We start from the raw sequence: 14,719 nt of genomic DNA on the forward strand, positions 1-14,719 counted from the left end.
GATTTTAATTCCTACTCCAAATTTTTCTTTTGTTTCTTTACCGCTTGCTTAATATATAGATGGAATAACTCCGGGGATAAGCTACAACCCTGTCTCACTCCCGTCCAAACCACTGCTTCCCTTTCACGCCCCTCGACTCTTATAACCGCCATCTGCTTTCTGTACAAATTGAAAATAGCCTTTTGCTCCCTATATTTGACCCCCGCCACCTTCAGAAATTGAAAGAGAGTGTTCCAGTCAACATTGTCAAAAGCTTTCTGTAAGTCTACAAATGCTAGAAACGTAGTTTTGCCTTTCCTTAATCTATCTTCTAAGATAAGTCGTAGTATCAGTATTACCTCACGTGTTCCAACATTTCTACGGAATCCAAACTGATCTTCTCCAAGGTCGGCTTCTACTACTCCCTGTTTCTATAGCTGCGAAAGTGTTGCTGGTGCAGTATTTTTTGCACGAACTGAACTCTCGATTATGTCCCATAAATATTCGATGCGATCCATGTCGGGCAATCTCCATGGCCAAATAATTCGCTCTAAATGTCCAGAACGTTTTCAGACGAATCACGAACAATTATGGCCGAGTGCATGACGCATTGTCATCCATAAAAATTCCATCGTTGTTTGGGAACACGAATTCGATGTATGGCTGCAGATGGTCTCCAAGAAGCCGAACATAACCATTTCCACTCAATGATCGGTTCAGTTGTACCAGAGGATCCAGTGACTTACATGTAAACACAGTCCACAACCCTTATGAAGCCACCGCCACATTGCAGTGCCTTGTTGATAACCTGGGGCCGGCCAGTGTGGCCGAGCGGTTCTAGGCGCTTCACTTTGAAACCGCGCGACAGCTACGGTCGCAGGTTCGAATCCTGCTTCGGGCGTGGATGTGTGTGCTGTTCTTAGGTTAGTTAGGTTCAAGTAGTTCCAAGTTCTAGGGGACTGATGACCTCAGATGTTTAAAGTCCCATAGTGCTCAGAGCCATTTGAACCATTTGATAACCTGCGTCCATCGCTTCGTGGGGTCTGCGCCACACTTCAACCCCACCATCAGCTCTGGAGAACTGAAGGCGATGTCGTGCTGTTAGCAAATGCACTCGCGTCGGTCGTCTGCTTCCATAGCTCATTAACGTCAAATTTCGCCGCACTGTCCTAACGGAAACGTTCGTTGTATGTCCCACATTGATCTCTGCGGTTACTCCATCTAGTGTTGTTTGTCTGTTAGCAGCGACAACTCTATGCGAAAGCCACTTCTCTTGGTCGTTAAGTGAAGGCCGTCGGCCATTGCGTTGTCCCTGGTGAGAGAAAATCTCTGAAATGTGCTATCCTCGGTACACTATTGACACTGTTGACCTTAGAATACTGAATTCCCTAACGATGTACGAAATGAAATTTCCCATGCGTCTAGCTCCAACTGCTAATCTGTATTCGGAACCTATTCATATAAATCATCTGAGTGCAAATGTCAGCTCCGCCAATGCGCTGCTCTTTTATATCTTGCGTACACGATACTACAGCCTGTATGTGCATATCGCTATCCCACGACTACCAGTATGGAATGACTTTCTGCTACATACAGAACGCCGGCCGGAGTGGCCGAGCGATGCTAGGCGCTACAGTCGCTGGCTCGAATCTTGCCTCGGGCATGGATGTGTGTGATGTCCTTAGTTTAGTTAGGTTTACGTAGTTCTAAGTTCTAGGGGACTGATAACCTCAGAAGTTAAGTCCCATAGTGCTCAGAGCCACTGAAAGGTGTATCAGAACAGAAAAGTAAAGAAAAGACGAACTGCTGGGAGTAGTTACCCAATAACCAACAGTCCCACCCCGATTCTTCAAAGAATCGAACACTGGATGAGTCTAGTCTGGGTGTTTGGGCTTTGTCTAAAGAAAAACTGGTTTTCCACTTTTCTCGATGTTTATGACGTCATACCTCGTGTACTATGTAATGTACGATAATACAATTTTGCAAGTAAATTCAGTGGTATACATGAATGCTGTCTGCTGACTTTTTAGCGAACAGAGTGAGTAGTAAAGGAGTAATAAATCAAAACGTCATGCCTGGTGCTGAGGCTTTACTACATGAACGAGAATGTAGTAAGCAGTAAACATTTCATCTTTCATTATTGTCAGCGACAAAAATTTATCGAAAAGGTTTGAAATTATTTGTAAACTTTGTTGAAAGCCACTGAGTGCCCTCATTCTCAAATGCTGTACGAATAATCTGCTCACCGTGACTTGTGTTGCCCCAAGACATATCGTATATACAATTTACAACTTTAGTACTTGACTTCATTTGTTAAACCTTTAACGTGAGATTGCACATCATATGATAGTGTCTTAAACATTTAAATGAGTCAATAATTATATGAAATACTGAAATTCAAATTTTTGTTGCCCTGGAAATCTGCACATAGGCAACCTGCAATTGTAAGCGGGAGACCGTTTTAGTCGTTTAGTAGATTAGTGTGTCTCATTTCTTTAATTATTATTACTGGTATGACCTTTGCAACCTGGCGGCAAGCGCATCCAGAAGTTCGTAAGAGTCATGTATAAAATTTGCATAAATGGCAATGCATGGCGCTCTCAGGCAAGCCTGGAGGAAGTACAGTGTTTGCATATTACTGCTGACTTTCGCTTCGTTCATTGACAAAATGTTTCGAGCATTGTTCGACCAGCGTGCTTCATTTAGAGTAAGTAGTTTTACGAAATCTTTACAGTTTGATCATCTTATATAGGAAGTCGTTAATTTTGTATTTGCCAGCTACAATACATACCTATGGTTCTGTAAATATTTCGTTGCGTGAAAAATAGTATATAACTTTTCTATCCCTTTCAGCATTTACATAAATCTAACCGAGTAAATATTTCGCTATAGCGTTGTTCCTAGCACTACAACATATTATATGATATCCTCAGACAACGCGTGGCTCTTGCAAAGGATGAACTAATATGCACACCGAGATTGGCTGGAGGTGATGTGTCAAAATGTTTAAGATACGAGAGCATTACTCTGCTTGCAGGTGGTAAGCGCGTCGCCGTGAAGATCCAGCCGGTGTCGGAGGACATCCTCCAGGACATTCGGGAGGAGTTCCGCGTACTGCGGGACCTATCGACCCACCCCAACCTGCCAGATTTCTACGGCGTTTACATGAAGAGGGCCACCAACAGAGTGGATCCCGACAAGCTCTGGTTCGTCATGGAGGTAAGCACCAGCATCTTCTGAGCGCTCTTTGTCAAGACATCCATGGATTTATATTTCCTACGCTCATTATTATGTGGAACGTATCACTAATGAAATCTTCACGAGTTATCATTCGAGTCGTCGCCTCGTATTGTCGCAAAGTTTCGGCAAGTCCTACCCCTCATCTCCAGGTGAAGTGTATAGTTCATGTCCAGCTTGTTCCTTTACAGCCTCCGAATTGCAGATTCCTCTTTTCCTAGGGCGCAACGGGTGGGCCAGTCGCGTGCCTGCGGAAGAAATATCGCGGCCCAGTGGTTGGTGGGCCTCCCGGCGGTGTGGAGGGAGTCCGGGCGTCGAACCCTAGTGCTGGTTCCTACTCCACCTATACCTCCACCTCTTTAGAACGTTTCTAACGTTACTAGCTCCACATCCCATACTGAGCTCTGTTGGAAACCGCTGTCCTAGTTAACAAGAACTTCATGTACTCTTATTGCCACTGCCTCTTTGACGACCGAATCCAAGGAAGTGTAGGCATGGCATAGCACATTTCCCCGTATAAAAACAAACTTGTTCTTCGTTGATTCTGTGCTGTGCCAATACAGACTTCTCGGTTTTGTCGAGGTCCTGTCATGTTCTGAACAACGCTGGAAGATGATTTCTGGGCGATGTACTACATGTCACATTCGCAGCTGATGCTGTAGACGCCAAGTGCCCATATCCCTAGTTGGTCTCTGACTGATACAAGCATATTCTTGGGGAAATGAAATCATAATACTGCATTATTGGCCGGCAGATCCCGTTTGGGATTGTTAGTGCGCCTGTAACAAGTTTTTCTATTTGGCTTCACTTCGGCGACTTTCGCATCTTTGCAATGAAGACGGAATAAAATGATTACAACATAGTCATCGAATGAAGAAAACCTCTGACCCCGCCGGGAATCGAACCTGACGCTCCGTGGTCTCGAGGCAGCGACGCTAACCACTAGACTACTGTCAGATTCTTGTTTTTAACCTTTGAGTGGAAAATTGTTTTCATGTTTTGCTGCTCCATTATCTTGGCCCTGCATATAAACCAGACTTTTTGTCTGAAGATGACAAGAGGAAACTCGTTGAAACATTGTGAGAACATATTGCCACGACTCGATTGATAGATGAGACGATTTTATCAATGAAATTCGTAGAGATTGTTGGTATTCTAGTATACGTTTCACTATGTTTACAATTAACATACGTGTGCTTTGAGCAAACATGGCTCATTTTTATAATACATTGAAGAGCCAAAGAAACTGGTACACTTGCCTAATATCGCTTAAGGCCCCCGCGAGCACGGCTAAGTGCCACAACATGACGTGGCATGGACTCGACTAGTGTCAGAAGTAGTGCTGGAGGGAGCTGACACCAGGAATCCTGCAGGGCTGTCCATAAATCCGTAAGAGTACGAAGGGGTGGAGATCTCTTCTGAACAGCACGTCGCAAGGCATCCGAGTTATGCTCAATAATGTTTGGCGGCCAGCTTAAGTGTTTAAACTCAGAAGAGTGTCCCTGTAGCCACTCTGTAGCAATTCAGGACTTGTGAAGTGTCGCATTGTCCTGCTAGAATTGCCCCAGTCCGTCGGAATGCACAATGGATGTGAATGGATGCAGGTGAGCAGATACGATGCTTATGTACATTCCACCTGTCATAGTCATATCTAGATGTATCAGGAGTCCCATATCACTCCAACTGCACGCGCCCCACACCATTACAGAGCCTTCACCTGCTTGAACAGTCCCCTGCCGACATGCAGGATCGATGGATTTATGAGGGTGTCTCCATACTCTTATACGTTCATCCGCTCGATACAATTTGAAACGAGTCTCGTTCGACCAGGCAACATGTTCCCAGTCATCAACAGTCCAATGTCGGTGTTGACGGGACCAGGCGAGGCCTAAATCTTTGTCATCAAGGGTGCAGTGATCAAGGGTACACGAGTGGACCTTCGGCTCCGAAAGCCCATATCGAAGATGTTTTGTTTAATGGCTCGCACGCTGACACTTGTTGATGGCCCAGCATTGAAATCTGCAGCAATGTGTTGAAGTGTTGCACTTGTTTTACGTTGAACAATTCTGTTCACTCGTCGTTGGTCCCGTTCTTGCAGGATATTTTTCCGGCTGCAGTGATGTCGGAGATTTGATGTTTTACCGAATGCCAGGTATTCACGATACACTTGTGAAATGGTCGCACGGGAAAATTCCCACTTCATCGCTAATTGTGTCCCATCACTCGTGCGCCGACTATAACACCACGTTCAAACTCACTTAAATCTTGCTAACCTACCATTGTAACAGCAGTAACTGATCTACATTCATTGTCTCATATAGGCGTTGCCGACCGCAGTGCAGTATTCTGACTTTTTACATATCTCTGTATTGAATACGCGTGCCTATACTAGTTTCTTTGGCGTTTCAGCGTAGTTTTGTTTGTATGAAAATTAAACCTAATGCTGTTTTCAGTGTGAAGATGAGTTTTAACACCATGATGATTTATTTAGCATGGTCCCATTACTGGTGTTAGGTCGTTGCCTTCCTGGCAACCGGCCCAATGTTACAGGTGGACGTACAGTTTCATGTGGGCTCCCTGCCATTACGTAACTTGACATATTTCACTTTGAAATCAGTCAGATGCACTGAAATGAAATGAAGGATCTTTGAGGACGAAATTTATGATGTGCAGTAACATAATGTGATGTCAGTGCAAACCGTTCAGATATACTGACCTGCGATGCGATGGATATGTAGCGGTAACTGAAAATTTTTGCCACATCTGGACTCGGACCCAGATTTCCTGCTAATGAAATACAATCACCTTAACTATTATGCTGCTAAGGTAGCCTGAAAACTTGGCTCAGACTGTCACTGATCTTTCAACCTGTAATAAGATTTGAAAGCAAATAAATCACCCGATCCGGATGGCATCCCAATTCGGTTTTACGATGAGTACTCTACGGCATTGATCCCTTACCTAACCTGCATTTATCATGAATCTGTCGCCCAGCAGAAAATGCCAAGTGATAGGAAAAAAAGCACACGTGACTCCAGTATATAAGAAGGGTAAAGGAACGGACCCACAAAATTACAGACCAATATCCCTAACTTCAGTTCGCTGCAAAATCTCTGAACGTTTTTTCAGGTCAAATATAATGAACTTCCTTGAGACTGAGAAGCTTATGTCCACGAATCAACAAGGTTTTAGAAAGCATCCCTCGTGCGAAACTCAGCTTGCCCTTTTCTCAAATGATATACTGCGAGCAACGGATGAAAGGCAACAGGCAGATTCCATATTCCTAGATGTCCGTAAAGTTGACACGATGCCTCATTATAGGCTGATAACGAAGACAGGAAAATAAGGAATAAGTTCGCACATATGTGAGTGACTTGAAGACTTCTTAAGTAATGGAACCCAGTGTGTTGTCCTCGACGGCGAGTGTTCATCACAGGCAAGGGTATCGTCAGCAGTGCACCAGAGAAGTGTGATAGGACCACTGTTTTTGTCTGTACACGTAAATGATTTCTTGGACTGGGTGGCCAGCAATATGTGGTTGTTTGCCTATGATGCTGTGGTGTACAGAGAAGTGTCGATGTTGAGTGACTATAGAAAGATACAAGACAACTTAGACAAAATTTCCAGGTGGTGTGATGAATAGCAACTAGCTTTAAATTTGGGAAAATGTAAGTTAATGAGCATGAATAGGAAGAAAAAAACCTGTAATATTCGGGTACAGTGTTGCTAGTGTCCTGCTTGACACAGTCAAATCGTTTAAATATCTGGGCGTAACGTTACAAAGCGATATGGAATATAAAGGGCATGTGAGAACTGTGGTAGGGAAGGTAAATGGTCGACTTCGGTTTATTGGAAGGATTTTAGGAAACAATGGTTCGCTTGTAGAGGAGACCGCATATAGTATGCCGATACAACCTGATCTTGAGTGCTGCTAGAGTGTTTGGGATCCGGACCAGGTCGGACTGAAGAAGTAACTCAGACATCGAAGCAGTTCAGAGACGGAACGCTAGATTTGATACCGGTAGGTTCGAACAACATGTGAGTGTTAAGGAGATGTTTCGGGAACTCAAATGGGAATTCCTGGAGGGGAATCGACGTTTTTTTCGAGAAACACTATGAGAAAATTTAGAGAACCGGCATTTGAAGCTGACTGCTCAAAAATGGTTCAAATGGCTCTGAGCACTATGGGACTTAACTTCTGAGGTCATCAGTCCCTAGAACTTAGAACTACTTAAATCTAACTAACCTAAGGACATCACACACATCCATGCCCGAGGCAGGATTCGAACATGCGACCGTAGCGGTCACGCGGTTCCCAACTGTAGCGCGTAGAACCGCTCGCCCACCACGGCCGGCTAACATACAGAAGAACGGCAAAGATAATGGAGGATGTGTTTGATGGTGATCAGTTTAGCTTTTGAAAGGTAAGGGCTCCAGAGAGGTAGTTTTGATGTAACTGACAATGCTAGCAATAATTAAGAAAATTCAAGACTTGTCCATGGTATTTTTCAAACCTTGTAAAAGATATCTACGATTTAAAATGGTCCAAGATGTTCGAATTTTTCATTAAAATAGATGTAAGCTACAGGGAAACGATATGTATAAGACCCATGAAGGAACAATGAGAAAGGAGGACTAAGAAAGAAGTGCTCGGATTAAGAAAGGTGTAAGACAGGGATGTCTTCTTTCACCATGACTATTCAATGACGGAAAAAAGGATCAAATTTTAGGGCGAAAGGATATCAATGATAACATTCCTTGATGACATTATTATCCTCAGTAAAGGTCAAGAAGCATACCGGACTTGCTGAATGGAAAGAACAGTCTAATGAGTATTGAATATGGACTGAAAGTAAACCGAAGAAAGACGAAAGTAATGGGGAGAAGTATAAATGAGACTGGCGATGCACTTAGCATCAAAACTTACGACTTCGAAGTAAACGAAGTTAAGGAATTACGTTACGCTGGAAGCAAAATAACACGTGACGGACAAAGCAAGGGGGAATTCAAAAGCAGATTAGCGCATCCAAAGACGGTACTCCCGGCCAAGGGAACTCTGCTAGTATCAAACATCGACACAAATCGCAGGAAGAAATTTCTGAAAATATATTTTACAGCACAGAATTGTGTGGTAGTGAATCTTGAACTGTGGAAAAACCGGAAACGAAGAGAACTGGTGCGTTTGAGATGTGGAGCTATAGAAGGATCTTAAATATTGGGTGGGCTGATCAGAGAAAACTGCATTAGGAATGCATTTGGCAGAAACTGGCCACACTGAACGCAATATTGAGAGTTGTATGCGTATTCTACACAGGGCAGAGAAGGGTCGCGCTCTCGACTTGTTGGAGGAGTTGGAGATTTGCAAGGCCAAAAAGCATGAGCCCACTAGGATACTCAATGGACAATGCGAGTTTGTGCCCAACGCTTACTTTGCTTTGTTTGATAACATATTACGGTAACCAATTAATGCCTCGCGCATTTATGCCTAGCCGTACTTGATGATTTATGTTGAGAACAGTAGGCATTTGCCTTACTTCCGTACATTCGTCGCTCTAATCCTGTAACTGATTAAATCCTACCTATTCATGGATTGTATTGTGAGACTATATAATTTTATTTATTGACTGTTAATATGTTGTATAACGTTTCTGTGGGAGACATATCACGATGCACCGTAAATTCACCATAAAAGTGTCAGACCTATTATTTTTATATATTTCCTTTTAATAATTTTATATGGGTAACTGTATTCGTCTTTTACTGTATCACAATTGATTTGAATAGTTATCAATATTTAAAAGTCTGCTACATGTATTTTACCTAATGTGTTTTTATCAGATTATGTTTCTTACGTAAATGATTACATCTAAGCCCACAATAGCGACATCTATGTAGGGTGCAGGCAGACAAATTTCTGGTAGCTACTGTACTTCAGTAGCCTGTTGCAAAAATGACTGTGTGGACGATGTGGCCTATTCTACACCTTATTTTAGATCTATATGACGATGCTGTGCTGAGTATATTTATATGGTTTAGCTATGCCATTACGGCCTTATCGCAGTAGGACATGATGTAGAACAGGTACGCTTTACCGTATTTTATCTGTAAGTTTCCCTGCTTGTTTGATAGTATATTGTGACACGTAATGCTGTATTGTGTTGATAGACACACTGCCCACTAGGTTTATACATTTTTGTATTGTAGATCTGAAGATGGCCATTACTGACTGAAAACGGTCATCGTCAAAGGAAGTGATATTGTGATCAAAGAGTGGAATAAAAAACATTTGAAAGAATGAGGAAGTTCTTAGTAAAATTAGCGAGGAAAGGAATATATGGAAAACACTGACAGGAGGGAGGGACAGGATGATAGAACATTTGTTACGACGTGTTGATACAAGAGGCAGCTGTAGAGAGTAGAAACTGTAGAAGAAGACAGAGGCTGTAATACATTGAACAAATAATTGAGGACATAAGGTGCATTTGCTACTGTGAGATAAAGAGGTTCCCAGAGTAGGGAAATTCGTAACAGGCCATATCAAACCAAACTGAAGAGCCACTGCTGAAAACAAAAACCAAATCTTTTCGTTCACTAATACTGGAGCAATCAGTGTAGATAGTTTTCGAGTTGGACTAGCCGTTGAAAACTAAGTTAAACAGCTGTCGGAAGGTCGCTGGATCGGTATTCTCATTTTCCCCTGGAGGACAGGTGCAGACGTACCACGTACACTAGGTACACTAGAAACTCCGCTACCACCTCTTACTATGGCAACGGTGAACCATCCATTTCCATGTGAAAAAGTATCATTTATGTCCAAGCTAAAATTAAGTGAACATCCAAGAAATACACAAGGTCCACCGACGAGGGCGTGGGCTGCGACACTCTTAACTGGAATACGACTTTTTTGTCTCCTGATGTTGTTGTAAGTTCGATATTTTCTATGGTTTTGTAGACTGTTGTGCGGGTACGACGATACCTCTTGTAGGGAAGCTGATTTGCCTGCTCTGGGTCGGTTCGTAAAGATCCTGTAGAGATAGTTGTGGAAAACAACAAGTGACATGAATGATTGGGCATCTGGAGAACTGTCACTGCATGATTTGCGAGTAGTTGCTGTCATCTGATGGCCGGAGTGGCCGTGCGGTTCTAGGCGCTACAGTCTGGAACCGAGCGACCGCTACGGTCGCAGGTTCGAATCCTGCCTCGGGCATGGATGTGTGTGATGTCCTTAGGTTAGTTAGGTTTAATTAGTTCTACGTTCTAGGCGACTGATGACCTCAGAAGTTAAGTCGCATAGTGCTCAGAGCCATTTGAACCATTTGCTGTCATCGGACTCTCGCTTCGCCACGCGCCCAAAGTAGTTAGCTATTTGTCTCATTGGGTTTCATTAACTCATAGGCAACGGCACTGTACCTGGGTTCCCCGCCGACAGAAAACAACAAGATCGTCAGACTGATTACTACTGAGTCCCCTTTCTTCTGGTTCTATTGTTTGCAATTTTCCATCTACATCTACCTGGTTACTCTGCAATTCACACTTAAGTGCCTGGCACAGGGTTCATCGAACCATTTTCGTAGTACTTCTCTACCATTCCACTCTCGAATGGAGCGTGGGGAAAAGGAACACCTAATCTTTCCCTTCGAGCTCTGATTTCTCTTATTTTATTATGATGATCATTTCTCCAAAAAAATGGTTCAAATGGCTCTGAGCACTATGGGACTCAACTGCTGAGGTCATTAGTCCCCTAGAACTTAGAACTAGTTAAACCTAACTAACCTAAGGACATCACAAACATCCATGCCCGAGGCAGGATTCCAACCTGCGACCGTAGCGGTCTTGCGGTTCCAGACTGCAGCGCCTTTAACCGCACGGCCACTTCGGCCGGCGATCATTTCTCCCTACGTAGGTGGGTGTCAACAAAATATTTTCGCATTCGGAAGAGAAAGTTGATGATTGAAATTTCGTAAATAGATCTCGCCACAACGAAAACTGCCTTTGTTTCAGTGACTGCCAACCCAACTCGCGTATCATATCAGTGACTCTCTCACCCCTATTGAGCGATAACACGAAACAGGCTGCCCTTCTTTGCACTTTTTCGATGTCCTCCGTCAATTCAACCTGGTTAGGATCCCACACCTCGCAGCAATATTCCAGCAAAGGACGGACAAGTGTAATGTAGGCTGTGGGTTTGTCGCATCTTCTAGGAGTTCTGCCAAGAAAGCGCAGTCTTTGTTTCGCCTTCCTCACAATATTATCTATGTGGTCTTTCCAATTTAAGTTGCTCGTAATTGTAATTCCTAGGTATTTAGTCGAACTGACAGCCCTTATATTTGTATGATTTACCGTATACCCAAAATTCATCGAATTTCTTTTGGTACCCATGTGGATGACCTCGCACTTTTCTTTGTTTAGTGCCAATTGCCACTTTTCGCACCATACAGAAATTCTCTGTAGATCATTTTGTAATTTGAACTCATCGTCTGATGATTGTACAAGACGGTAAATTACAGCGTCATCTGCAAACAGTCTAAGTTGGCTGCTCAGATTATCACCTAGATCATTTATGTAAATCAGGAACAGCAGGGGGCCTATGACACTACTTTGCGGAACGCTAGATATTACTTCTGTTCTACTCGGTGATTTACCATCTATCACTACAAACTGTGACCTCTCTGAGAGGAAATCACGAATCCAGTCACACAACTGAAATGATACTCCATATGCGCGCAATTTGATTAATAGTCGCTTGTGAGGAACGGTATCAAAAGCCTTCTGGAAATCTAGGAATATGGAATCGATCTGAGATCCCTTGTCGACAGCACTCATTACTTCATTGGAATAAAGTGCTAGCCGTGTTGCACAAGAATCATATTTTCTGAATCCGTGTTCGTTATGTACCAATAAGTCATTTTCTTCAAGGTGATTCATAATGTTCGAGTAGAGTACATGCTCCAAAATCCTACTGCAAATTGAGGTCAGTGATATGGGTCTGTGATTCAATGGGTTACTCCTATTTCCATTATTGAGTATTGGTGTGACCTGTGCTATTTCCAGTCTTTAGGAACAGACCTTTCGTCAAGTGAGCTGTTGTATATGACTGCTAAGAAAGGCGCTATTGTGTCTGCGTACTCTGAAAGGAGCCTGACTGGTATACCATCTGGACCGGAAGACTTGCCTTTCTTAAGTGATTTGAGTTGTTTCGCAACACCTAAGATATCTACTTTTATGTCACTCATGCTAACAGCTGTTCTGGTTTCGAATTCTTGAACATTTATTTCATCTTCTTTCGTGAAGGAATTACGGAAAACTGGTACGCGAACTCAGACAACGCTTACATCTGAATCCTTTCCAACAAATGTCACAGATCGTTTATGAACCAAATTAACATAACCTGTTTATAATATTGTTATTGAGTTCCTTCTGAAAGCATTTAATTACGATGTAAATGTTTAATTGTACCCATTTCTATAAAACTGTATGGCTCAATTCTGAGTGTAAAGTAAAAGCATACTACACGTGTGTGCCCCGTCGTGTTAGCTTATGGATCTATTTGCACGTGAACGTGATGGAAATTTTCATGGAGAGCTTACATTCAGCAGCTTTCATTTCTTTACATACCAAACATCAGCATGGAGATAGCGTGTTAACTTCATTGGATATAATATTTTCAGTATATTTTACACATTTATACGTCTTTCTGCAACTGCTAAGAAAGAAACTCGGTTTATGTATCCCGTAACAACTGTGTTCTTCTTGTTTCAGCTGTGCGATGGCGGTCCAGTCACGGACTTGGTACAGGGACTGCACAAGCAGAACAGGAAGATGAACGAAGATCACATTGCGTATATACTCAAAGAGAGCGTCAAGGTGAGTCTGCAACATACTCAGTCTAGCCTTCAGAAGTACTCCACTTGAGACTGAAGTAGTTTCGGTATTTCGGAGTGAGGGAGAAAAACAATTAATTATTACTTTGTATGTGAGAGATTACAGATACTTTTAAGGAGTTCTGTATTTGCGATGTGTGGAAAGCAGAGAGATTATTACTTTCCTTCAAAGAGATCATAGGTGTGTTTAAGGAGTGTAGTATTTGACATGAAACAAAAAGGCATCACATGTTTGTAGGGACTGCAGTATTGACGTATGGAATTCAGAGATATGTGTGTGATCTTGCTGTTTTACGTATTTAATTCATACCGTTGACCGTACAGTCATTTTAATATTTTGCAAGGGATACGCATGTGCACATAAATAATGCATTCGTTTAACCATGGCACTACTTTAATCTTATGTCAGTGGTATATGACTTTATCAAGAAGAATATAATAATTCCAATCCCAAAGAAAGCAGGTGTTGACAGATGTGAAAATTACCGAACTATCAGTTTAATAAGTCACGGCTGCAAAATACTAACGCAAATTCTTAACAGATGAATGGAAAAACTAGTAGAAGCCGACCTTGGGGAAGATCAGTTTGGATTCCGTAGAAATATTGGAACACGTGAGGCAATACTGACCCTACGACTTATCTTAGAATCTAGATTAAGGAAAGGCAAACCTACGTTTCTAGCATTTTTAGACTTAGAGAAAGCTTTTGACAATGTTGACTGGAATACTCTCTTTCAAATTCTGAAGGTGGCCGGGGTAAAATATAGAAAGCGAAAAGCTATTTACAATTTGTATAGAAACCAAATGGCAGTTATAAGAGTTGAGGGGCATGAAAGGGAAGCAATGGTTGGGAAGGGAGTGAGACAGGGTTGTAGCCTCTCCCCGATGTTATTCAATGTGTATATTGAGCAAGCAGTGAAGGAAACAAAAGAAAAAATCAGAGTAGGTATTAAAATTCATGGAGAAGAAATAAAAACTTTGAGGTTCGACGATGACATTGTAATTCTGTCAGAGACAGCAAAGGACTTGGAAGAGCAGTTGAACGGAATGGATAGTGTCATGAAAGGAGGATATGAGATGAACATCAACAAAAGCAAAACGAGGATAATGGAATGTAGTCGAATTAAGTCGGGTGATGCTGAGGGTATTAAATGAGGAAATGAGACACTTAAAGTAGTAAAGGAGTTTTGCTGTTTGGGGAGCAAAATAACTGATGATGGTCGAAGTAGAGAGGATATAAAATGTAGACTGGCAATGGCAAGGAAAGCGTTTCTGAAAGAGAGAAATTTGTTAACATCGAGTATAGATTTAAGTGTCAGGAAGTCGTTTCTGAAAGTATTTGTATGGCGTGTAGCTATGTATGGAAGTGAAACATGGATGATAAATAATTTAGACAAGAAGAGAATAGAAGCTTTCAAAATGTGGTTCTACAGAAGAATGCTGAAGATTAGATGGGTAGATCACATAACTAATGAGGAGGTGTTGAATAGGATTGGGGAGAAGAGAAGTTTGTGGCACAACTTGACTAGAAGAAGGGATCGGTTAGTAGGACATGTTTTGAGGCATCAACGGATCACCAATTTAGTATTGGAGGGCAGCGTGGAGGGTAAAAATCGTAGAGG

At 42.3% G+C, this 14,719-nt stretch overlaps 1 protein-coding gene across 2 annotated transcripts in view; it reads left to right on the plus strand.

Moving 5' to 3' along the window:
* LOC124595918 (neither inactivation nor afterpotential protein C) overlaps nucleotides 1–14,719 on the plus strand; it is a 386,219-nt gene that overhangs the window by 37,488 nt on the left and 334,012 nt on the right. For both annotated transcript variants that reach the window (XM_047134827.1, XM_047134829.1), the window contains exons 3-4: nucleotides 3,017–3,198; nucleotides 12,976–13,080. In XM_047134827.1, the coding sequence (XP_046990783.1) occupies nucleotides 3,017–3,198; nucleotides 12,976–13,080 (287 nt within the window). The remainder of the gene's footprint in view (nucleotides 1–3,016; nucleotides 3,199–12,975; nucleotides 13,081–14,719) is intronic.

Source organism: Schistocerca americana, chromosome 2 (genome assembly GCF_021461395.2).
Source record: "Schistocerca americana isolate TAMUIC-IGC-003095 chromosome 2, iqSchAmer2.1, whole genome shotgun sequence".
NCBI classification, from domain to species: domain Eukaryota; kingdom Metazoa; phylum Arthropoda; class Insecta; order Orthoptera; family Acrididae; genus Schistocerca; species Schistocerca americana.